The 26,342-nt window shown below is 41.3% G+C and overlaps 1 protein-coding gene across 2 annotated transcripts; it reads left to right on the top strand.

The window, feature by feature from the left end:
- Positions 1 to 2,245: 2,245 nt before the first annotated feature.
- On the top strand, positions 2,246 to 26,331 carry gopc (golgi-associated PDZ and coiled-coil motif containing). 2 transcript variants are annotated; one of them, XM_085372539.1, is made up of 8 exons: positions 2,246 to 2,752; positions 6,033 to 6,197; positions 19,762 to 19,931; positions 22,316 to 22,481; positions 22,564 to 22,659; positions 24,540 to 24,704; positions 24,778 to 24,943; positions 25,462 to 26,331. In XM_085372539.1, exons 1-8 carry the CDS (start codon positions 2,492 to 2,494, stop codon positions 25,575 to 25,577), a joined length of 1,305 nt encoding a protein of 434 aa, XP_085228665.1. In that variant the 5' UTR covers positions 2,246 to 2,491; the 3' UTR covers positions 25,578 to 26,331. The 2 variants fall into 2 exon arrangements, with proteins under 2 accessions (XP_085228665.1, XP_085228664.1); XM_085372538.1 differs by having other exon boundaries at positions 19,756 to 19,931.
- The last annotated feature ends 11 nt before the right edge of the window (positions 26,332 to 26,342 follow it).

Genomic DNA, 26,342 nt, shown 5'->3' with positions numbered 1-26,342 from the left:
GGTTGATTTTGAAGCTTTCCAGGTGTTCGTTTCAGCTTCGTGCTAGAAACTTTACTTTATACTGCCGTGGATGCTGTATCTTATAACACTGGCATGATGTTTTACTGGGTCATAGTGAAACTGCATTACTCCTGCTCTTTATGAGATTATTACAGCAGAAGCGTCAGTGGTAATGAAAAAAAGGGATCACCTGTATTTAATGGATGTTTTTCTGACATTTTTAACAGTATAAATATATTTTTATGGTGTTATATGAGTAATGTGTTATAGTGATGATAAAGTAACTTATTGCAGCAAATAAAGTTTTCTGATGAAAGGGAGTAAGAGCTGAAAATTCCTGCTGTTTTATTTTTTCATTGAAAGCAGAGAGGAGGTTTTTGTTGAGATATTCAGTTGTGAGTTTAAGCCACAGATTACACTTTAGATTCCAGTGTTTGAGTGCTTGCATAATCCATATTGGGCTTCACAATCCACGGCAAAAACATAGCGGGGGTGCTGGTTAGTGAAACATTGGAATAATGGTGCCCGGTGTACAGTACCTGTCGAAACTGGGGTGAAGGTCAGTGGCAATGTTCCTTATCCCATAGCCCAGGCAATATTGTGATTCACATTCGTATATACGCAGCTAATCAACGTCGTTGACAGGCTATGACAGCGTCCTTATGTGCCGACACCGGTGTTTTAGTTAGCAAAGCAGCGTGGCTGATGTGGAGTGAAGCCACGTTAATGACAACGTGTACAACCATTGGAGATGTGAGCAGGACAGACGGAGCAATTGACGGAAAAGGTGGACTTTATACCAGGTTTTTAAATTGTGTTGATAGGCCACGTAAAACCAGAGTTATGATAAAAAAAAAAATATATATATATATATGCAATGTTTGGTTTTCTTCCTGAATACTATCGTTGTTTATATTTACTGCGGGACGAAACGGTAAAAACAGCGTTTTATAAGGAAAACGCTCGAAAGCCTGTGAGCAAAAACAACACCACCCCCCAAATGGCATTTAGTTGTTTAGGAAGGGGGGAAGTTTAAGGAGTGACAGCAGTGTTTTAAGATGTGAGAGATTTGCAACGTTTAGCGCAAATCTTGTGTAGTTAGTGTGTAGTGTAGTCAATAGTTTTGTTGTGTGTGTCAGAACAGTGAGGCGACCACTGAATGTTACAGGTGTTACAGAAGTGTTTTTCTCCTTTATCTCATAGTGGACAGAAATAATTTTTGGAGTGGCACAAATAATTTGTGTTGCATCAAATTTGATGCAGAACACCTGATTGTTCTGTAAATAGTTTGAAATGTTTTTTGTTTTTTTTTTAAAAACGCCTTGGCTGCATTTTTAGGTAAACAGCTGCAAAAAACTTGCATAACTCAGTTACTTTTTTGGAGAAGTAACTATATAATTAATTGCCCAATATTGGTCATTATATACTGTATTTTGCAAACAGAAGGTTACAGGACTCTCTCCCAGGCCAGACTCCTACTCATAATACAAGTCAGGGCTTTATTAAAAAAAAAAAAAAAAAAGAAAGTTGTGTTTTCAAAATTGGAGTTCAAGTTATTTTTACTTCAAGTTAAGTTACTTCCAATAGTGTTAACATACTACACAGGTCATGAACAAGATTTTTTTTTCATTGTAAGTGGGCTAAAGCAGTTAATTAAAAGTAGTCTAACATAATTGTAAATGCTGTAATTGGATTATTTTAATAAGCCATGTAACTTGGATGGATTTGATGCTGGCGTGACCACAGTGCACACGTCTACTGTTGCTCACAGCGGTCCAAGGGACCGCTCAGGGAGTTTGTGTGTTCGCTCAGACACATGAAAAATTAGAGGGAACAATGGTCCGTGGCCTTGGTTTTTCTAACACCTGCGCTTCAGAAGCTTCCCATCCCTACGAGCAATACACCATAATGCTTTTTTGTGCACTGCATTCATGGATAGAGCCTGTTCAGTGCACAACTGCACATCCTCATCAGTTATTTAGTGAGCCAGAACTACACAATACGTGTTACTGGAACACTACACAGTAAGTCATTAAACTTGCAAATGTCACGAAAGCCCCGAGATTACTAAAATTATATTATTCATAAATAATGTTATTTAATTATTTATACAAAATTCCTCGCATTAGAAGACTTTAATTGTGAAAGTAAGAACAGGAACAAGCTCTGCGTTAACGTGTATTTCCGGTACGACGTCGACAGGTCCAATAGCAGTTCCTAGAACACCCACAGGGAACAGTTCCACAGTAGCGGAAGGAGTAGTCGTAGGTCTCTTGTATGCCGCTTTCTGCGTAGTGGCTGCTTGGATGAAATCGTGAATCTGATGTGGGACGTTCTGGTTAGACGTTGCTTCTTTCGGGAATTTTAAGTCTACGGACCAACACAGTGTTCATCACATTACAGCGATATTTTAACGGTGTTGACAGAGATTAATTTGTCATCATTTTTTAAGTTAGCACAAAGCTAACATCAGCGTTACCTTGCTCTAACCATGTCTGCTTCGACTGGATGCTCCCCATCGGGCCAGCACTCGGGCCTTGTCCCCAGTATGTCCATGTTTCGATGGCTAGAAGTGCTGGAGAAGGAATTTGATAAGGCTTTCGTGGATGTGGATCTGTTGCTTGGAGAAATAGATCCAGATCAAGTGGATATAACGTATGAGGGTCGGCAGAAGATGACCAGCCTCAGCTCTTGTTTCGCTCAGCTCTGTCATAAAACTCAGACTGTCTTCCAGCTCAACCATAAACTAGAGGTTAGTATTTCGTCTAAGAAGAGCGGTTAATATTAGGAAGCGGGTTTCCTGTTAATGAAATGATCACGCCGACTCCACTCAAGATTCAACAGAGTGACTAATGCCACAGAGCAGCACTGGTGTTTTCAGGGCTTCAGTCACTCCTGTGTTTTGGTGTCCTCCCTGTGCTTCTGAGGGTTTCTATCCATCTGTGGCACCGACCTGTAAACTGTGATCACATGGGTTATGGTATCCACAGCAGCCTTCGTTTGGTCATTGAAACCAACATAGGTGTTAGCATACTTCACATTCATTTGTCTTCTAGATACAGAACATGTTCTCAGGTGTCTTTGACCGCTTTATTAAATATCCTTTATAATTATGTAGCGCTAACGTTTTTTTTAAATAAATAAATGAATTTCAGAATTTTTCGATTATTACGTCATGGCCTTAAAGTGACAATGATTATCTTTTCTTTAGATGTAATCAGGATTGTGTGGTGTAATGTCTCGTTTGTTTTCTGGAGTGCCCTTCATTTTTTTCTGTAAATGTTAACATAAAACTAAAAACACTATCACTGTCATTCACTTATCCGTATTGTGTCTCTCTTATTAATATTATTATAATAATTTGTGTGTTTTTGTTTCAAGAACACGACCTGTCATTACTAATTTGACAAATCAAAAAGGCTCTCACTATAAAGACATGATTAAAAGCCTGAGACATTTTTGAACAATACAAACCTAAAGCAACAGGCTAATCCGCTCCAACACATATTATTGTTTAGGCCGTTCAAAGCTTCCGTACGTTTCCACAAAGCTGTCAGACTCGGTCTGTAAGTCGGCAGGCCCCAGGCTTCTTTTGAATGAGAGGGGCTTTAAAGACTAAGTCAGCACCTGAACTCCTTGGCATTTCCCCAGCAATGTTTGCTGTGTAATTAGGGTGTGTTGTCATGTCTAAAGAAGCTTTGCCATTTGTGAATATTGTCATTATGGGCTATATGTTTATGTTTACAATGTTTAAATAGGTGATACAGGTGCGAGTGACATCCGCATGAACCAGTGGTATTTCCTGCTTAGAGATAACCCTGCTTCTTCCAGCTTAGCTTGTTATCATGGTGATTCACCCTGCCAGCTGTTAAACTTGTTAAACAATGCATATACACTGTGCCATCCATCTATCAGATGGAGCAACCCTCTGTCCTAGACTTTGAACCTTGTTTCTAAATGTTTTCCAGTGGTGGAACAGAAGTGGATCAAGGAGGGGTCAGGACAGATGCACTGAGAAAAATGACTAAACATAACTTGTGTTTTGACAAAAATGTTGTGATTGTACAGTTTTGTTAGCTCAGCAATAGGGCTGGGTATCATCACTGATTTCTAGAATTGATTCGATTCTGATTCACAAGGTCCCGATTCGATTCGATCCACCGATTTCAATTAGATTTGAATCGGGGAAATTTTTCCTCAGAAATATTATAATTCTGATCATAATGTGCAATAATAACAGTGTGCAATACACATACACTTATTCTTCTTTTTTTTATACTAAGTTAATATATTGTGTTGTTTGTGTTGCGTTGTGATGTGTCATATCGTGTCGTGTTGTGTTATATGTAGTGCCGACGTAGGACAGTTTTCCAATTTCATTGTACTACTGTACTATGTATGACTGTGCAATGACAATAAAGAGTTATCTTATCTTATTTATCAGTACTGACACTTTTGAGACGTCATCAGAGGTGTAAGCATCACAGCAGATGCCTTTGTGTCAAAGTAACTGAGGATAAAACACAGAAAAACATGAAGGAGATTTTCCTGGCCTGGCTTTTTATATCAGTTAACCTTAAAAATATTCAGCAGTAGAACAAAAACGGAAGAAAACCTGCTCGTGAAGCAGAGCAAAGTCACAGAGGCATTTTGCAATTTGTCATAATTTTAAAAAGCATTTTTTAAAAGTGTGATTTTTTTTTTTTTTTTTTTTTTTTTTTTATCGTGGTGGAAGAAAAACAGCAAAAGTAAGAGGGAATTCATGACTATGTTTAAGTGAAGCGGAATGTAAAGCTTAGTTTTGATCTTCTTTTGCTGCTGATTCAGTCAGTTTCAGTTGGAGAGTGATGAAACAGCAGCTTCAGAACCCAGCACAAAAAAAAGGACGTAAACACAGAGCGTCGACCAGACGCAGCAGAAGCTGTGAGGTGTTGGCTTTCAGGTGAGAAAGCTGACATCTCACTGATTTTGATGCGTCAGGTCTGCGCTTTGTGTTTACATGTTTGTGCGGAATACGTTTACCTGCACTCATTTACTGTTTTAGCTGTTTGGAGGTTGTTGAAATAGTTTTGTGAGCTTTAACCTGAGATTCTGGCGTTTCGGGCAAAATACATTTATATTTAAAAAGCAATTCAGGATTTTTATGAATTGCTTTATTCAAGCCAAAATCAATTTTAATCGGAAAATTGATTATTGAAACTCACCCCTACTCAACGTGCGTCTATTACAGCAGAAGGCGCAGGAAGGTCACCGCCTTTTCTGTCTGGAGTTGGCATGTTCTCCCTGTTTTTGCTACAGAATGTCTGTCCATGAATTAATGTCCTGAAGGTCAGGCAGACTTGGCTTGTGTGAAACAGTGTTTCATCTTTTCCGCCTCTTTAATTCAAGTACTAAATGACACATCTGCAGATCTTTTGATAAAGAGCTTTTAATAAACAAATACATCAGGGCTCTAGACTAACTTTTTGCCATGGTTGCACTGGTGCACCTAACTTTTTTTCTTAGGTGCACCAGTGCAAAAGGTAGCAGCAGCACAGAGTCGGTGCTGCGGGGCTTCAGCAGCACATTCAGCTACTCTAAGCAGCACCTTTATGATATGGGCATAATGTTGTCTGCTGTTGGCCACAGAGCCTTTCAGAGGTTTTTTTTTTGTTTTTTTTGTTTGTTTTTTACTCGAACAGCTGGTCGCAGGGATTTTTTTTAGTAGCACCATTGAGAAATTAGCCTGCATTTGCGACCAAATTGATTGCACTCTAGAGCCCTGGATATGTAATATGTTATTTTCTTTAAAGACCTTTAGAATACCACATGAATACATTGTTGTGCTAAATTTATGGGATCGTAATGTTTCCGCACAGTAACTAATAATTAATACTCATAAATTACAAAGAAAAAAAAAGTATGTACTGTAAGATTTGGGTTTTGCAAACTACGAAAACAGTGATGCTGTGATCTGAGACCCATGCCCCTTTAAACCACCTAACACATCTGCTTCCTGTGCCCCATCCCTCTGTTGTTTCCTTTCACTCTAGGCTCAGCTGGTGGACTTGCGCTCAGAGTTGACCGAAGCTAAAGCTGCACGGGTGGTGGCAGAAAGGGAGGTCCACGACTTGCTCCTGCAGCTTCATGCTCTCCAACTGCAGCTTCATGTCAAGCAAGGCCAAGCTGAGGAGTCGGATAGCATCAAAGATAAACTGGTAGGAAGAACGGCTGTAATACAGTCAATCAGCCTTTGTCAAGTCAAGTCAAGTCAAGTTTATTTATAGAGCACATTTAAAAACAACCAAGGCTGACCAAAGTGCTGTACAGTAAATACAGATAAAAATACAATAGAACACAATTTCGTAATAACACCTCGCTGATAAAAATAAAATAAAAATATATAAAACAAATAAATTAAACCTTTCTAAAAGCCAATGAAAAGAGGTGAGTTTTAAGAGCGGTTTTAAAAGTTTCTAGGCTTTTGGAGAGTCTGACGTGAGGAGGTAAACTGTTCCACAGTCTGGGTGCAGCCACAGCAAACGCCCTCTCTCCCTTTGTCTTTAATTTATACCTGGGAACATCTAAAAGCATCAGGTCGGCTGACCTCAAAGATCTCCTGGGGCGATAAGTACTAAGGAGTTCTGACAGGTAAGAAGGTGCAGTGCCATTTAAAACCTTAAAAGCCAGCAATAAGATTTTAAAATCAATCCTAAAGGCAACTGGGAGCCAGTGGAGAGAGCAGAGAACCGGAGTGATGTGGTCTCTTTTTTTTGAACCGGTCAACAGGCGAGCGGCAGCGTTCTGCACCAGTTGAAGGCGATGTAGACAGGAACGATCTAGGCCAGCATAGAGGGAATTGCAGTAGTCTAGCCGTGAAGTAATAAAAGCATGGACCACTCTTTCTAGATCGTTCCTGCAAAGGTAAGACTTGACTTTGGCTAAAATCCGCAAATGATAAAAAGATCCCTTAACTACAGAGCTAATTTGTTTATCAAGTTTAAAAGCATTGTCAAAAATAACACCAAGACTCTTAATGGAAGAAGTGCAATCGGAGGTTAGGGGTCCCAAAAAGTCAAGAGAGAAGTTGGGATCTTTAGGAAGCCCAAACACAATGACTTCAGTTTTGCTTTCATTAAGGTGTAAGAAGTTAAGAGTCATCCAAGTCTTAATGTCAGACAAGCAGGAGAGTAGCGGCTGCAAAGAAACATTGCAGTTCAACCTCAGAGGGAGGTAGATCTGAATATCATCGGCAAAGATGTGGAAGGACACATTATGTTTACGGAGCACATCGCCCAGAGGGAGCAAGTACAGAATAAACAACAGGGGGCCTAGTATGGACCCCTGAGGTACGCCACAGGTTAAAGGAGCTCTGGGAGATGACAGTTCACCAAGGTGAACAGAAAAACTCCTATTATTCAAATAGGACTGGAAAAACTTTAAGACAGTGCCCTTTAAACTGACACAATGTTGAAGGCGGGATAGCAGTATGTTGTGATCAACAGTGTCGAAGGCTGCTGTCAGGTCCAGGGTTACTAAGACAGCAGCACAACCAGAGTCAACAGTTAAAAGCAAATCATTAAAAACTCTCAGAAGGGCGGTTTCTGTGCTATGCCGAGCTCTAAAACCAGACTGGAACTTCTCATTCCTGTTTACTCCTTTGTAATCATTTAACAATAGTAACAGAGTTACTGATTGGCTGCAGTGAGTGAAGATGACATATTTATTATACAATCATTGAGTAATACACTGTCACTGACAACCTAGTCTTCTGTTTTCAGTCTAAGACGTTAGGTACGTGTATCAGACATGCTTGCTGACATAGCATTACAGTGTACAGCTTAGTGATGCGCCTGTAATTAAAAAAGTCAATGTCATTCTTGTACTCGGACCAAGACACGTATGTTCCTTTGAGGTAACATTACAATTTCAAGAGAAATTTCATTCCTGTTTACTCCTTTCGTCTTTCTACTCCAGGTCTTCTTACTGTTTTTCTGTCTTTCTAATGTCTTAATCAACAATAACACTCCCCGGCAAGCAGAATAACAACACTGTAAGCATACTGTAGTAGTTTCAGTGCTGTGGACAGGTGCCAAGTTCTGCTGGAAAACAGAAATAAACATCTCCGTTAGGGGTGTGTATTGGCAAGAATCTAGCGATACAATATGTATCACAATACAGGGGAGACCATACGATAGATTGCGATACTAAAAGCCAGACACTATTTGTGTTTATTAAGACTGAATTTAAGTGTAGGAAAATTCACAGTAAACAGTCCAAACTGTTAAATGCTTGGCATGAGCTATCTCAACTAAAATAGAGGGATACATTTCACTGGAGGAAACAAAACACTCTCTCTTTAAGTTCAAAATGAATGGAGAAAAATTAACATCTGCCTTATCAGAAGCCATGTCAAATAAACAAACAAAACAGCTTTACTGATATATCGACTATTTCTTTAACATGAAAAAAGTAAACAATGAAATGTTGATGTACTTATTGAGTACTTTTAAAATACTAATCCAAAAAATGCTCTCTGCAGCATCAAAACGAAGCACTTTTTTATGTTACCTTAACACAAACAAATATAAATCAAAAATGAAATTGCATGAAGAATTCATCTGAGTAAACACTGACAATATAAAGTGCTATTAAAATGAAGTGCTAATAAAAGAAAGTACAGCTCTGCAGTGTCCATCAATAGAACACTTTTTGTGCAACCTGAAAAGGGGAATTTGTTCACCTGTGTGACTGACGGTTCCACTGATCAGTTTTGTGATGTGCTGTAACAGTGGCCTACCATTCAGTGGCTCTCGAAGTCCAAGGGTCGCATGTCAAAGAAACTGTCTGTGCTGAGCTGAGACAGTCCAGCACTGTCGCTTTGCCTTCTTGATACAACTTTGGCAGAGTATGTCCGTGAAGTGTTGTCGGGAGGGAACAGTGCAACAGGGCTCCAGTGTTTTAATCATATTACAAAATTATTTATTCTCCACAGCACTCAGAGGGCGCATGTCTTTGCAAATAAAAACAAGTACGGACTGCGCTATCTTTTTTTGTTGCACGAGTTGAAGTTGCTGGTAGTTTCGAAAAGTTAACTTCTTTAATTGTCCGTTAAACACCTCATTTCATTTTAAAATTAGAATTTGACCCTACGTCGCTATTGTGTCTAGACACATGTACTTGTAAATTTGTTGTGTTACCCGAGTATTTGACTCTGGCGGTGAAGATTTTACAGACTGCATAGCTCTTGTCATAGTCTTTACTGCCTTCTTTTGTTCTGAATCCAAAATAAGTCCACACATGTGCTTTCAAAGCTGATGGAGGTCTCTTAGATGACTTGAGCCTGCTAACAGTTGTCTTTGGGCTCTGAGACAACTAACGTCTGCTAAGTGACGCTAGACTATAACACCCCTCAACAAGAATCAGTTATCACAGAGGCTAACGTTAGCCAGCTGAGAGATATAATCTCTCCAGCCTGTCCTGGGTCTGCCCCAGGGCCTCCTCCTGCTGGGACATGCCAAGACTAGAATTATTAACTCCCCTGCGAAAATTTGGCATTTTAAAAACTATTTCCCAAGTGACACTAAAGAGAGCAAAAATGGTGTCATGGTGCAAAACTAATTGTACAGAAATAGAATATGCTCTAGATCTAAAGGGTGCAATGTAGACAAAACATGTGTGTAATAAAACCTGAGTAAGTAAATTTGTTACTGCAGCATGTTAACTGAGCAGTAAGCGGATTGAAGGGGTGGTGTTAAGTAATCCAACATAGCAGGGGAAAGAAACTGTCCTTGTGGCGTGAGGTGTTGGTTGTGATTGACCACAGCATCCTGCAGCAATCTTCTTTGCCTGATTCAGTGTCCTGGAGGGTGTACAGGATTGCAGCCAGTCACCTCTTCAGTGCAGCGGATGATACGCTGCAGTCTGCCTTTGTGCTTGGTAGTGGCAGTAGCGTACCAGATGGTGATGGAGGAAGTGAGGATAGATTAAATGATGGAGGAGTAAAACTGCATCATCATTGACTTTGGCAGCTTGTATTTTTTTCCACCGATGCAGGAAGTACATCCTCTGCTGTGCCTTCTTGGTTAGTGAGCTGATGTTTAGCTCAAACTTTAGGTCCTGGGAGGTGATGGTTCCAAGGAAATTGTCATCTCCCTCCTATAGGCAGATTCATCTCCACCCGAGATGAGCCCGATGAGTTTGTCATTTGCAAACTTAAGGAGTTTGACAGATTGGCAATAAGAGGTTCAAATGTTGGTGTACAGGGAGAAGAGCCGAGGAAAAAGTACAGAGCCCTGAGGAGAACAGGTGCTGATGCGTTGAAAGTGAGACATGCCTGCCTAGACAGTAATTCGGTGATCCTTCTGCAGGTGTAAGCGGAAAATTTGGCTGTGAGAGTTGTCTTGTAGTAGAGCTGGGAGGACGGCATTAAAAGTGGAACTCAAGTCCACAAACTAGCCTGATATAGGTTCCTGCAGAGTCCAGATGCTGGAGGATGAAGTGCAGTGCCATGTTAACTGCATTGACTACGGACCTATTGACTCTTTAGGCAAACTGCAGGGATCCAGGAGATGGGATAGTACCAGATGCTCAAATGTCTAAATGACTACAGAGGGCAGAGCAGTCGGACTGTTTCTAATAACACTTTTCCACTTTAACTGAGCACTCAAAGTGCTCTATACGACTTGCCTCATTTGACCGTTCATATAAACACTTTGTTCTATGTTTTTTTTCTAAGTACTTTTTATGGATGCACCGGCAAGCAACTTGGGGTTAGTATCTTGCCCAAGGGTATTTGGCGTGCAGGCTGGAGCAGCCATGTTGCTTAGTCTTAAAAGTAATATGCACCATGTTTGGAGGTCAAAAGGCACTGCCGCAAAAACACCATAGCCAGAGTGAAGTTTGGAGGTGGAAACATCATGATGTAGGGCTGTTTATCAGCATAAAACACTGGCACGCTTCATATAATTGAAGGAAGGATGAGTGGAAAAATGTAGACATTCCTGATTGAAAAAATCTGCTGCCATCTAAGGGTGGAGGCAAGTCAATGATCCAAAACACACCCCAAAGGAAACTGTCAAGTGGTTTCAGTGAAAGAAAATAAATCTGTTAGAATGGTCCGGTCCAATCAGCTGACCTGAATCCAACTGAAAATCTATAAGGAAAAAAAACCTAAAGCTCAGAGTTAATGGAAGTGGCCCACGGAGCCAAAATCACAGAAATGCAATTTCTCCATACGGGAGGTGTCTTGAAGCTGTCACCAACAAAGCTTTTTGGACCAAGTATTAAATACATTTCAGTAAGTGTGTTCAATACTATTTCCCTCTGTCATTTCTCATTATTACACATAATGTCATTTATGGTTTGATTTCTTTGCATATGATGACTGGATGGGTTTTTACCAACATCTGGTGAGAGTTTCATGTCAGTGGGACCATCAAAAATATCTTAACTTATAAAATTGTTCAATACTTATTTTAGCCCCTTTATGTTAAAAAAAATTTACACAAAGTATAAATGGTTTAGGACTGTAGTTGGAGAAATGCAGGGCTGAAGGGGTCACAGATCGGATGTTGACCTGGTTCAGAGCAAGGTTATTATAGTCAATTAAAAACTAAAACTAGATGTAAAAGAAACATTATATTTAACTTAAATAAAAACTGCACATGCCCCCCATACAGTAATTAAACAGATTAAAACTAACCTGTGAGAAATGCATATCCTTAAGTTTATACATCTACTATTTACTGAAGCCTTTTCAGAAATGATCTCAGGCAGGCTGGCTGGAGAAAATGCTGATAAATTATACAAGAATTAGACTAAAAATAAAACAGATTTTATGGAGGGATGAATCTAAATTTCTGGTTGAAATTGTACAAGGTTGGTGTCTGCTGCTGTATATCTGATGCTTTGTAACCTTTCTAATGCTTTTTGTACCAATTTCTCTAATCAAAGACTTTTTTCTTTTCTTTTTCTGTATATTTTCCTTTAAAGCCTACACCAATCTTAGAAGAGCTGGTAAGTCGGTGTAATGGTGTCTTTCCCAGAAAATGTAGCTACATGCCTCATTTCAACCATTTACACTTAATAAATATATATATATATATATATATATATATATATATATATAGACACACACACACACACACACACACACACACACACACACACACACTGTACTCTTTACATGCATCATGTGCCCAAGGATACTTCAAAATGCAAATGCAGTTGTTGGGTTTGACTTTCGAAAATTAAAGTCAAAGAAGTGGTGTGACTGCGCCGTTTTCAACATTTGTTTATGAGGAAGTTCAGTGTCCATTTGCAGAGTGTGGGAATCAGGGTCAGAGACAATGCTTAAAATAACTGCTGACAATGCAATCAAAGTGGCTCGAGTTAAACTGTTCTTAACTACCAATGAAAAATGCAAGCTTTTGTTGATTTACATATGATAGGGTGTTAACTAAATCAGAGTTAGCCAAAGAACCAAAGCCTGCAATCAGTGATCAACTGTGAGTTTCAAAGCTGTAAGCAAACTACTTTCTGTGTAGGTGCCCTTCTAGCTAGGAGATGTGTTAAATACTCAAGTCAATAAGCAGCATTGTTATCTAGTGGCATAGTAACAATAGTGGCTGTATTAAGACAGGTGGGAACACATTCTTGTGAAAGTTGCTTGTATAAAGTAAAAACATCAACTAGCCGATTGGCACACTTTTAGTACACAGACAGGGACGTTATCAGGCCTGCAGCTTGACCTTTAGTCACTTTCACAGTAGGATTTGTCTCACATCCATTGTAGAAATCACAGACTGTCATGATTGATCATAGACACTCATGGGTAAACACCTAAAGTGGTATGTCCCTGTGGTATTCCCACCCACCAAGCCCCAAGAACAGCTGGTGTGTTGAATGCGTTGGAGGTGCGAGCAGCTGACCTGAGGAGATGGAGGATCATGGCTACGCTGGAAACCTGGACCCTCCATGTCCAATTACTACGACTACCTGAAATAAACTCTGAAGTTCTTCTAAAAGATGTGAAAGCAGCATTATGGACAATTCCTAATGCGACGGTTATTGAAAGCAGCTGGCTGATCTACACCGCAGCAGCAGTGATCACTGAAATGCTTGGCTACATGATGAACAACCACAAGGAGCAGTATTCTTCACTGAGAAAGGCAAGCTCAAGGCAGCACAAAGGAAACTTGGCAACTATTGGAACTGCAAAAAGGGGTACCTAAGAAATGCTGCAAGTTGTCCTGAGGCCTTAGAAACTGTCAAGCAAAGACTCAGAGCCTTGGGCAGCTGCTTGGCGAGGTAACCCAGAGATAGAAGCCAGGAGAATAAACCAGTTCAAAACTGTTCAGTTTAAAGCCCCTTTTCTATTAGTACCTACTAATTGACTTGCCACAGATCACCACGAGCTAACTTGGATCACCTGGTTTTCCATTACAACCCAGTGTGCGTGCTTGTCGTCATAGCAACGCATCTGGGCGTGGACAACAAAGGTGGACATCGAGGCAAGAACATACCTGCTGCTCAGTGTGTGGCTTTTCATCAGACTTGGGGACCACGGCATTGTTTTTTTTTGTTTTTTTATAGCCATTTCCCCCCTTGCCAGGTTTCAAAAATGGTGGTTTTAATTTTTGTGATCAAGATACTTTCATGACTCATTGAGTGATGCTGCTGACCAACCAATCAGTGGCATGCAGTGTGACAATGATAACATTGTAGTACCTACTTAGAAAGTACCTGGTACCAGGTACTGTAACCTAATGGAAAACCCAAAAAGCCATGGCAAACGGTGCCGAGTCGAGAGGCGTGGGAGATGAAGGTTTTGCCTCACGTTCTAATTTTAAATACCCTATGAGACACAAGTAATCCTGCAGTCTAAGAGTGAAGTGCTGTAATGGGGTCATGTGGTACTATCAGGTTAGTACTATAAGATGGGGCCTGATTATTCAAGATCTTTAATGTGATGAGAAGGATTTTAAATTTGATCCTGGATTGAAGAAAAGCCAGTGTAAGAGAAATATGCTGTCTGTCTAGTACCTGTCAGTACTCTTGCTGCAGCATTTTAGATGAGCTGAAAGCTTTCCAGCGAGTTTTTAAGACATCCTGATAGGAATGGGTATCGTTTAGGTTTTATCCGATACCGGTGCCAAACCGGTACTAAACGGTGCTCGAACCGGTGCTTAAAGAATGGAGAACACAAACTTTGTCCAAAAACCTCTCATGTTTAGCTGTTTTCCACTTTTTCTTTGGTCATTTTAGCCTTTTTGGCCAGGGTGAAGGGAGTATCTGCCATCAAACAAGAAGACAGCCGCATGTAACTACAACGCTGTTTGCTAGTTCACCTTACGTGCATTAATTTATTAATGTGGTTAACTACTAAACGTAAATTACACACGAACAACATTAAGCTACTCACGCAGAGAAGAACGGCTGCTGCTGCCATCATCATCCGTCATCATTTCTGCTGCACCGGCAGGGCTAGCGGCCTGGACTCTCCTCTTCGGGTTTTTGGGGGATGTTGCTCCGGGTCCGATAACAGGCACCACACCCGCAGTAGATGTGCTCGGTGTGAGGTCTCGCAGCAAGCTATCAAATACGGTGCATTTCTCAGCTTTTAAAAAAACGCTATGCATCGCCAAGTTCGTTGTCAGCTTCGAGGTGTTACCTCCTTTGCACAGTATCACCTTAAAGCACTTGTTGCAGGCTGCTGAGTTTGCATCTTTTGCTGTGAAGTACAGCCAGACTTTTGACCACTTCGCCTTGGGCATTTTTAATCTGTAGCTCTGCTCTAAAAGAACATATGTACCTGGGCCCACCTACTATCCTTGGAAAGGTAAAATGGTTGGCTAGAATCCAAAGTGTATGATATCTCAGGAAAAAAAACAAAACACCGAAATAAAGCACCGCTTTTTGGTCTGGTTACTACCGTTTATGTCAGAACCGGATACCGGTACCCATCCCTACATCCTGATAATAATGAATTATAGTTGTCCATGAACTAGTTTTTCAGTGTCACTCTGAGACAGTATGTTTTTAATTAATATTGCACAAATGGAATGGTAAATGAACTGTTTTTATATAGCCTTTTTCTTTTTTCTGCTTTCTATCTAACATTTGCACACAATAATACTCTGATGGAGTCTAATATCATCCACGTCTTTGTCTTTAAGACATTCCCACAGTTTAACTAATTGGTATGTGTTATCTGGCATAAGGAATAGATAAAGTTGGATATCTGCATAGCAGTGAAAATATATGCTATGCCTTCTGATGATACTGCCTAAGGGAAGCATGTAAAACATAAACAGAATTGGTCCTAGCACTGAACCCTGTGGAACTCCATAATTAACCTTAGTGTTTGAAGAGGTCTCTCCATTTACATGAAGAAATTCGAGTGTATTATACAGATGAGATTCACAATACTGCAGCATAGGACTTTTAGTACCTGCAGCATGTTCTAATAGCGGTAATAAAACATTATGGACAACTGTATTGAATGCTGCACTGAGGTCTAGCAGGACAAGCACTGAGGTCTAGCAGGACGAGCACAGAGATGAGTCCACTGTCAGAGGCCATAAGAAGATCATTTGTAACCTTCACTAAAGCAGTTTCTGTACTGTGATGGGCAATTTTAACTACTTTAAAGTAGTTAAAATGGTTTAACTACTGTTTTTAATAGTGTAAAGACCAGTTTTTTCAGGCTAAATGATGATCTTCTAAATTAGTGACATGTCATTTCTTCTCCCGACCATGAATTATCTACTTTAAGGTGCATGTTTGAGAGTTATACCAAGGAGTCAAGTACTTCTGATTTGAGGTTTTCCTTTTCAGAGCAGCTACAGTATCCAGCATTTTATGCAGTGAAGCTGTGACACTATAAACAAGTGTCATGAAATCAATTCATTACTGCTGTGTAATCCACTGTTGTAAATTTAAGAAATGATCAGACAAAAAATGGTGTTCAGGGAATACTGTTAATGTTCATTTGCTTTGCCATATATCATAATAAGATCTAGAGTAAGACTAAGTGTTGAGTGCGTTCTTTTATTTTTTGAAAGAAGACACTTATTTCTAATAATTGGCCTTGTTGAGGCTGTCATTTTTAATATCTACATCAATGCAAAAATCACCCCCACTAATTATTTTAGCTGAGCTGAGTACCAAATCAAAACATCTGAGAAGTCAGATAGAAACTCTGAGTAAGGCCCATAGATAACAACAAATAACACTGTTTTTGAGGTTTCCAGCTTGCATGGACAAGGCTAACCATCAGGCTTTCGAATGAATTAAGACCATGTCTGGGTCTTTGGCTCATTAACAAGCTGGAGTGGAAGATCTTGTTCTAAGTTTAATAACTTTTTGGACACCACTTAGACAGCCAGAAATTTAACGAGAACATATCACTCCTGGTCCGACTGGGGAGGGGACCAGGAGTCTAACATACAGAAGCTACAGTGGGGCAAAAAAAGTATTTAGTCAGCCACCGATTGTGCAAGTTCCCCCACCTAAAATGATGACAGAGGTCAGTAATTTGCACCAGAGGTACACTTCAACTGTGAGAGACAGAATGTGAAAAAAAAATCCATGAATCCACATGGTAGGATTTGTAAAGAATTTATTCGTAAATCAGGGTGGAAAATAAGTATTTGGTCAATAACAAAAATACAACTCAATACTTTGTAACATAACCTTTGTTGGCAATAACAGAGGTCAAACGTTTACTATAGGTCTTTACCAGGTTTGCACACACAGTAGCTGGTATTTTGGCCCATTCCTCCATGCAGATCTTCTCGAGAGCAGTGATGTTTTGGGGCTGTCGCCGAGCAACACGGACTTTCAACTCCCGCCACAGATTTTCTATGGGGTTGAGGTCTGGAGACTGGCTAGGCCACTCCAGGACTTTCAAATGCTTCTTACGGAGCCACTCCTTTGTTGCCCAGGCGGTGTGTTTTGGATCATTGTCATGTTGGAAGACCCAGCCTCGTTTCATCTTCAAAGTTCTCACTGATGGAAGGAGGTTTTGGCTCAAAATCTCACGATACATGGCCCCATTCATTCTGTCCTTAACACGGATCAGTCGTCCTGTCCCCTTGGCAGAAAAACAGCCCCATAGCATGATGTTTCCACCCCCATGCTTCACAGTAGGTATGGTGTTCTTGGGATGCAACTCAGTATTCTTCTTCCTCCAAACACGACGAGTTGAGTTTATACCAAAAAGTTCTACTTTGGTTTCATCTGACCACATGACATTCACCCAATCCTCTGCTGTATCATCCATGTGCTCTGTGGCAAACTTCAGACGGGCCTGGACATGCACTGGCTTCAGCAGCGGAACACGTCTGGCACTGCGGGATTTGATTCCCTGCCGTTGTAGTGTGTTACTGATGGTGACCTTTGTTACTTTGGTCCCAGCTCTCTGCAGGTCATTCACCAGGTCCCCCCGTGTGGTTCTGGGATCTTTGCTCACCATTCTCATGATCATTTTGACCCCACGGGATGAGATCTTGCGTGGAGCCCCAGATCGAGGGAGATTATCAGTGGTCTTGTATGTCTTCCATTTTCTGATGATTGCTCCCACAGTTGATTTTTTCACACCAAGCTGCTTGCCTATTGTAGATTCACTCTTCCCAGTCTGGTGCAGGTCTACAATACTTTTCCTGGTGTCCTTCGAAAGCTCTTTGGTCTTGGCCATGGCGGAGTTTGGAGTCTGACTGTTTGAGGCTGTGGACCGGTGTCTTTTATACAGATGATGAGTTCAAACAGGTGCCATTCATACAGGTAACGAGTGGGGGACAGAAAAGCTTCTTACAGAAGACGTTACAGGTCTGTGAGAGCCAGAGATTTTCCTTGTTTGAGGTGACCAAATACTTATTTTCCACCCTAATTTACGAATAAATTCTTTACAAATCCTACCATGTGAATTCATGGATATTTTTTTTTCACATTCTGTCTCTCACAGTTGAAGTGTACCTCTGGTGCAAATTACTGACCTCTGTCATCATTTTAAGTGGGGGAACTTGCACAATCGGTGGCTGACTAAATACTTTTTTGCCCCACTGTAACTGTGCTCCATGAGCATCTAGCAAACTAACAAATGAGTCAGCTGCTAATGGACCAAACAAACCCAGAATGGCTAACTGAAAACGGGCCAATCCCGTTCAACTGCTGGTCAGTAACCTGCCTCAGCACCACATGGAGCAGGGAAAAGAAAGGACAGATGGGCAAAACACCAGCTCCTGGTAGATAGACTGTAAGACCAGACTGACCAACCTGTGCACTGCCTGGATTGACTACAAGAAAGCCTACTACTCAGTGCCTCACACATGGGTCCTGGAATGCCTACAATTGTACAAGATCAATAGGACTCTAAGAGCCTTTGTCAGGAACTCAATGGGGATGTGGCGAACAACACTAGAGGCCAACTTCAAGCCAATCGCAAAAGTCATTATCAAGTACAAGATTAAACAAGAAGATGCTCTGTCACTACTGCTGTTCTGCATAGGCCTGAACTCCCTTAGCCAGACCAGACAAACTACGGAATGGAGCAATTGTCAGCCACCTCCTCTACATGGAAGTGTGTGCCAGGAGTGAACGAGACATCGATTCACTGAGCCACATCACTAGAATCTACAGCATCATCAGAGTGTTATTCGAACTGGAGAAGTGTAGTCGGATGGCAACAAAGAGAGGGAAGGTAGTCAGAACTGAGGGAATTCCACTACCAGAAGGCAACATCGCAGACATCGAGGACAGCTACAAGTGCCTGGGAATTCCACAGACAAATGGGAGGCTGCTAGGAAAGCTGCAGTCATCAAATACATGCAGAGAGTACAAGATCAAGATCCAGGCAGTCAGCACCTGCCAGTCGTCAGATACCCTGCTGGAATAATCAGCTGGCCTGAGAGAGAGAGAGAAGCCACTGACATCAAGACAAGAAAGCGTCTTATCATGCGTTAGTGAGCGTTAGTGACCTAGACTTGGAGGATGCCTTACCCCAAGTCCAGCACCCTGAGACTGTATACTAAGCGGATGGAAGGTGGCTGAGGACTAGTGAGTGCCAGAACCAATGTCCAGGATGAAAACACAAAGGTCCATGAGTTCATCAGCAAGCCACAACTGATAGTGTGGCTCCTCCATGGTATGTACCACTGGCGGATATAAGAAGTGGATAATATTGAGAAATCCTGCCAGACATAGTAGTGGTGGATAAGCAGGGGAAGTGGGCTGTAGTGATAGATACCAAGTGATAACTGGAGAACTCATTGCAGTGAGCCCCAAACTGGGCGAGCAGGTCCAGCACATGCCAGGAATAAAAATCCAAAAGAGCGCAGCCTGCATTGTGCCTGAACTGGAAGGTAACAGAGGACAGTAGTTGTCAATGAGCAACAGGTTTGAAAACCTCAACAATAAGGCAATCTCTTATCAAACACTGTGCTATACTCCCTCAAGTCCAAAGTTTGATATAGATTCAATTTACAATTGTTGAAAAATGCCACATTAAGAGTCTTCTATTTATTAGTGAGATTGGGATCAGCCTGTCAGCTGTGGTTTATCCCCGTGTACCTAGTTTTCTCATGGTTATTTTTCTGCAAATTACATAAAATTACATAGACTAATGTGAATGTAAATCAGAGTTTAACCTCCTCATATAACATTTGTAATTAATCATGATTAATTTTTGCAAATTTAACATTACATTTTCATAATATTCATTTTAAAATAAAATAGGTTAATATTTTGTACTTACAATGTATGTGTTTGTTCTAGGAACAGGAGCTCGAGGCCAGTAAGAAGGAGAAATTAGCAGAGGCAAAAATGGAGGCAGAAACCAGACTATATAAGAAAGAAAACGAGGCCCTTCGCAGGCACATGGCAGTACTGCAGGCCGAAGTCTACGGCGCCAGACTGGCTGCTAAATACTTGGACAAGGAACTGGCTGGCAGGTAAGACGTTAAAGTTCAAACTATTTTTAGTGCAAAGTTTAGGTTTGCTAAGACTATTATGGTAACTTCTAATAATAATAATAATGATAATAATGATGATGATGATGATGATTCTAATAAGCAATTAGTATAATAATTAGGAAGTCATGCACATGAAGGCACGTGGCACAGACTACATGCAGTGGAAGTGACGACTAATGTGAGAAGAGTGAAATGATGGGGTTTAGTGTAGTCTGTAATCATGTTGAGAACATGATAATGGTGACAGTTTTGTTGAGATTAAAATATCAGTTTGGACCTGTGCAAGAGGAAAGCACACACTATAACATGTATACACAAGTATAATAAACAAATACAAGAAATTATTATACGTATGTCTATCAGTCTTTGTACCTATGTTGCTGAAAACCAAAGTGAAGTTTCTAGTGTAAAATAAATTTGAATGAGAAATGGTCTCTTCTGGGGGACCTTGTTTCAGTAGCACAGTAATCACTTCTCATTAGTAGGCAACATCAAAGGGTAGATGAGTATTGCTCTCTGTTTATCCCCGTTAATGGGCTACATACGACAGGCCTTTAAGGTGGCAGTACTTACACCATTTGCCGAGCCAATCTTCAACTCCCATTCACCAAAAATCCTTTAAAGAGTAATTGTAAAACAGCTAACTAATCATCTGCAGAGGATTAGTTTATTTAAAGTCTAGGAATTAAGGCACTCCGCTGCGGTGGTTTGAATCATATCTTTCTATTAAGTCAATTTGTTCGTGTAAATGGGGACAGAAAGCTTAACTATAAAGTTTACATTTGATATGCCTCCCTTAGGCAGTATTGTTGAAAGGCAGAGCCTTTATTGGAAGAATCTTTTAAAGACATAAAGACCTGAATGAATTTCCTGCTTCTAATTTCAGATAAAACTGAGATTTTGTACTTGACCCCAAAAAAACTTAAAAACATGGTGTCTAAACCAATAATAAGAGGCAGCTCCTTAAGTTTCCCGGCCCGTCTTCTGTGGAACCAGCTCCAAGATTTGGGGCACAGACACTCTCTTCTTCACTTTTAAAATTAGGCTTCTAACTTTCCTCGTTGATAAAGCTAATTAGGGTTAGGGCTGGATCAGGTGACCCTGAATCTTCCCTTAAGCTGGGCTTACACTGTGCGATTTTTTTTTTTCAGTCGCGTTATTCAGCTTCTGCTCAAACTGCACGATTGACTCGCAGGGGTTAGAAGTTGGTAGGTCACGATGCAGGTCTCACACTATACAGCCCGATGCTCTGATGCGACCTGAGTGCTCACACTGTGCGTCCATAAAATGAAGGTTATAACAGAAATTCTGTCGCTCGCTCTCCCTCTCTTTCTTTCACTCACACACACACACACACACCACCATCAACTTTGCTAAATTGCTAATGAAAAAAATTAATCAGGCAGCTGTGATTAAGCAGCAGTGTAGATCCGACTATTTTCACGGTTGTTGTGGTCGTGATAATTTTGTGAGGCCACATCGAAAAGGCTCGGATGAGCTTTCCAAAGTTCTACAAGTTGTGCCTCCATCGCTTGTGTCCAGATCACACACTGCACTGCCGTGATGCGCCGTCTTTACACTGACATTTGTGTTTGCGCGTCCGCAGTGTGAGAAGCTGCAGTGACACACTCACGACGGTCGCGATTGATGATCGGGAGCTGGTCGTGAGGAGTTAATCGCTTCCCGTTACCCCACGTATACTACACGATGCAGGCCAAAATCGGGCCGATCGCCAAAACGGTCGCACGACTCAAAATTGGCTCAAAAATCGCACAGTGTAAGCCCAGCATTAGTTATGCTGCAATACGTCTAGGCAGCTTGAGGCTTTCCATTGTGCACTGAGTGCTTCTTCTTTAGTTACCAATCTCACTCATTGTTCTTACTCACCACTCTGTGTTTAATCACTTGTCAATATTAATCTCTAGTTCTTTTCCACGGTGTGTTTTTTTTGTTTTGTTTTGTTTTTTTAATTTTATTTGGTCCTGTTTTCTTTCTCTCAACCCCAACCAGCAAGCTGCCCGTCCCAGCAAGAGCCTAGTTCTGCCAGAAATGTCACCCTGTTCAAAGGGCGTTTTTCCTTCCCACTCTCACCAAGCACTTGCTCAGAGGGGAACATTTGATTGTTGGGGGTTTCTCTGTGTGTATTGTTGTAGGATCTTTACCTTACAATATAAAGTGCCTTGAGGCGACTGCTGTTGTAATTTGGCGCTATATAAATAATATTGAATTGAAATGTGTGATCCATGCATTATACTTACCTATGACCAGTGATGTCACAGATGTCAAATGTTTTACATATTTCAGTAAGATATTAAATGGCACATACAGACAGTAATTAGATCTTTGCTTGGTTTGTCTTTCAGGGTGCAGCAGATACAGTTACTGGGTCGTGACATGAAAGGGCCAGCACATGACAAGCTCTGGAATCAACTGGAGGCAGAAATTCACCTTCACCGCCATAAAACTGTGATCCGAGCATGTAGAGGTCGAAGTGACCCAAAGAGACCTCTTCCCTCTCCTGTGGGACATGTGAGTGTAAAACTACAAAGTAGTGAAAGCTGTTGGTACCTTTAGTTCTGCGTCCAAAAGTTGTTTTTGTGTGTAATTACAGGATCCAGACATGCTGAAGAAAACCCAGGGAGTTGGCCCTATCCGAAAGGTTGTGCTGGTCAAAGAGGATCATGAGGGTCTAGGAATTTCCATTACAGTAAGAAGTCTCAGTATTTTATCTTTTTAATCAGCAGCTGGCCATGTTTGGATCAAACCTTACTTAAGTAAAATGGTAAATGGTAAATGGCCTGTATTTGTATAGCGCTTTATCGTATCGAGTATCGAGGTTCTGTTCTCTGTTCACTCCCCATCTGAAGCTAGGGGGTTTTCATCTACTAAGATGATGCGGTCAAAGCATATTTCGGTCATCAGTGGTAATGAGCAGGACCATCTCCTCCAATTTCTTGGGGGTGACATTTACTTGCACCTTGCATTCTCTTTGTCTTTAAGAAGCACTATCATCCTTGTTTAAGCTTCAGTTGGTTAGATGTCCACTTTGTCTAAGGCTGTTTCAATAAGTATGTATGTCCAAACTTTCCAACTGGAGTCGGACATGGACCCACTTTCTACTTACTTTTTGAGTAAGCAATGAAGCCTCAATGAGAGTGCAAGTATCTGTGGGTTCACTGAACACAGGTAACAGTGGTGGATTATTCACAATGTCTGTGACCTCAGCCAAAAATGTTCTCAGCAACTCACACTTGACTTTGGAAGATCCCATCCAAAGAGGCATTGAGTCCAGTGCAAAGTGGCCCTGGGGCCAGATGACGAGCCACTCAGTCCACCCCAATGGATAAAAGAAGACCAAGAGACCAGTGTACCCTGCCCTGAGATAGGGCTACCGAGGACCCATCCTGTAGCTAGTCACGGAGAGGGATACCATCTGGTAGCCAGGCCTTAGCCCATAGGACCTAGCGCGGTAGGGGTTTGGTGCAATGTGTGTCGAGCAGCACTCAGGGGCAGAGGCCGTGGTTGTCTAATCCCCAGCTAACAAGGCTGGCTACTTAAATGGAATGTGACCTCTCTGGTGAGGAAGGAGTCTAAGCTAGTGTGTGAGGTTGAGAAAAATCAGCTAGATATAGACAAGCTAACCTCAACGCACGGCTTGGGTTCTGGTGGGTGGCGGCAGGCAGGGGTGGGTTCTTGTAATCACGCGCTTGCTGCCAGTACGTTGGGGTTTTTCTGGTGGACAATAGGGATGCTTCACTGTGCCTTTGGGTTGGGGAACGGGTCCTAAATGTCATTTGCTTTTATGCAGTGAATGATAGCCGTCTTGGTGTCATTGAGTGGGTGCTTCATCCGGTGACTTCCTACTGGGAGACTTCAACACTCATGTGGGCAATGACAGTGAGATCTGGTATGTTTGGGAGGAACAGCCTGGGTGATCTGAAACAACCAGTTCTTTGTTACTGGATTTCTGTGCAAATCACTGTTTGTCCATAATGAAGACGATAAGTGCATGTGGCACCAGGACACCCTAGGTCGATGATCGATTTTGTACCATCAGATCTGCTGCCGGGTGTTCTGGACACTGATAAAGAGGGGGCGGAGCTGTCAGCTGATCACCATGTAGTGGTGAGTTGGGTCAGGTGGAGAGGGAGGATGGTGGACAGACCTGCCGCACCAAAACGTGAGCTGGGAATGTGCGGCGTAGGCCCCGGTCTGGGAGATCTTCAACTCTCACCTCCGGAGGTTTGACTTCCCACTGTCACCAAGTGCTTGTTCAGACGGTTGTTTGATTATTGTAGGATGAAGGTTACAATATAAAGAGCATTGAGGTGATTTCTGTTGTGATTTGGCAGTATATAAATAAATGAAATTTAATTGAAATACACCTTTGTAGTGAGCAATGTGTCATATCATTAACAAGTTGTTGTGTAACAGCCAGAGTTCAAAGAGCCAATTGCGTGATATCGCTTTTAGAAATGGAAGCGCCATTAGAACACAGTCTGATAGTGCTGTTCATCTGTGTCATTATGACATAGTGCATTAAAGCTGCTTTCAACTCATTTCATTCCTTCGGCCTCACTTTCTCAGGGTGGGAAGGAGCACGGCGTTCCCATTTTAATTTCAGAGATCCATCCCAGTCAGCCCGCAGACAGATGTGGAGGGCTGCATGTTGGAGATGCCATCCTTGCTGTCAACAGCATCAATTTGCGAGATGCCAAACATAAGGAAGCTGTCACCATTCTCTCTCAGCAGGTAACACTGGCACGCACATACACGTGCTCCCTGCATATCGCTGTTTGTGGTTAATTCTTTGTGTCTGTGTCAGCGAGGACAGATAGAGTTCGAGGTCGTGTATGTGGCTCCTGAAGTGGACAGCGATGATGAGAATGTGGAGTACGAGGATGACAGCGGCCATCGCTACAGACTCTACCTAGATGAACTGGATGACAGCATCACAGCACCACCTAGCAACCGTTCAGCATCACTTCAAGGTACGAAGAAATCTGCAGATCAATGAAAGAGCTTTTAACAGACTTTGTCCATATGTGAAGGTGTGCACTGTTTATACCTTCACCTTTGTAGAAGCGGGTGCATGTTGGAAAATTGGATTTTGCGGGTTTTCTGTTTTTCAGAAAAATCATCGTTGTTGTTTTAGTTTCTTTTGTTTTATATATAAAAATTCTGATAACACATTTCCACTTGACTTGTAGTCCCCCTTCAGCTACGATATGGGATGTAACTGCACAGAGAGCCAGACACATAATACACATAAACACATACTACACATAATACATACAAATTGAAACAGCCCTATATTAAAAAAACAACATAGAATGAGCTAAAAAGCAACATCTCACAAGGTGTCAAAGGCCAGGGTGAAGAGATGAGTTTTCTGAAGTGGTTTGGAAACAGGATAGAGAACAGGAGAAGATCTGCTGCTGGTTGTCCAGGTGGCTTTTAATTGACGATGAGGATGAGTTTGCTTATTGTCTCTGTGTCCATCCTTTAGCACTGGAGAAGTTATCACTGAGCAATGGAGCAGAGTCTGGAGATACTGGGATGTCCAGTGAGACACCTTCAGGGGAAACTCCTTCAAAGCCACCAGAAACTGACTGCTCTTCCTAGAAGCTGCTGGAATGTGGAAAGGAAAAGAACTGAAATGAAATTCAGTGACAATCCTGTGAAAAGGGGAACATCTGTTTTCCCTTTTCTCCTTGGAGTGATGTAATTTTCTGGTCATGCAACAATGATTTTTGGGTTTTAAAGTCCATATTCTTAAAGTGGAGGTATGTGCAGAAGGGAGTGATGCTGGACTCTGATAAACTTGGTGATATACAGGATAATAATGCAGGTGATGGATGTCACCAAGTTATCGTGGAGGTGTTTAGTGGAGACACTTGTTTTGCTTTACTTTGTATAGTTACTCCTCAAAGAATCTGTTACCAAACTTCTCAGATCTAATCCGTTCATGTTCATCCAAATGAGATGTTAAAGAATAATTTTATATATGATTATCCCACCCGAATATTTTAACACGACTATGTTACAAAAATAACACTTTGTAATTGAATACAATTCTTTGGGTTCCCTGTTGATTTGTCTATCGCTGTTCATTATATTTCATTATTGCTTCTGTTGTGCCACATGTACTTTATGAGGTGTTCCTCACAATGTAATAAAATACAACAAACTTGCAAACTGTTTTTATCTCAGCCCCTGACCAACAGGCCTCACCACTGTGCAGAGATATTTAGTTCAATACATTCTTCTTATTTCTTACTACTGTTAATATTATTATTCTGGCCCAAAGAAACAGAAGTAAGTTAATCCCACCCCCATGAACAACACTGTCTAAACACTCTCAATGCTATGTTATGCATTCAGGTCAGT

Source organism: Diplotaxodon limnothrissa, linkage group LG15 (genome assembly GCF_057381915.1).
Source record: "Diplotaxodon limnothrissa isolate DT_005_m linkage group LG15, D_limnothrissa_male_GT1.1, whole genome shotgun sequence".
NCBI classification, from domain to species: Eukaryota; Metazoa; Chordata; class Actinopteri; order Cichliformes; family Cichlidae; genus Diplotaxodon; species Diplotaxodon limnothrissa.
This window is presented reverse-complemented; position numbering and strand designations above follow the sequence as displayed.

Bases quoted from the DNA above. Each gene is read 5' to 3' on its own strand.
- gopc (XM_085372538.1), top strand. From the start codon at position 2,492: ATGTCTGCTTCGACTGGATGCTCCCCATCGGGCCAGCACTCGGGCCTT. The intron at 22,482-22,563 runs GTGAGTGTAAAA...GTGTAATTACAG, and splicing joins TTCCCTCTCCTGTGGGACAT to GATCCAGACATGCTGAAGAA. The intron at 22,660-24,539 runs GTAAGAAGTCTC...TCACTTTCTCAG, and splicing joins GTCTAGGAATTTCCATTACA to GGTGGGAAGGAGCACGGCGT.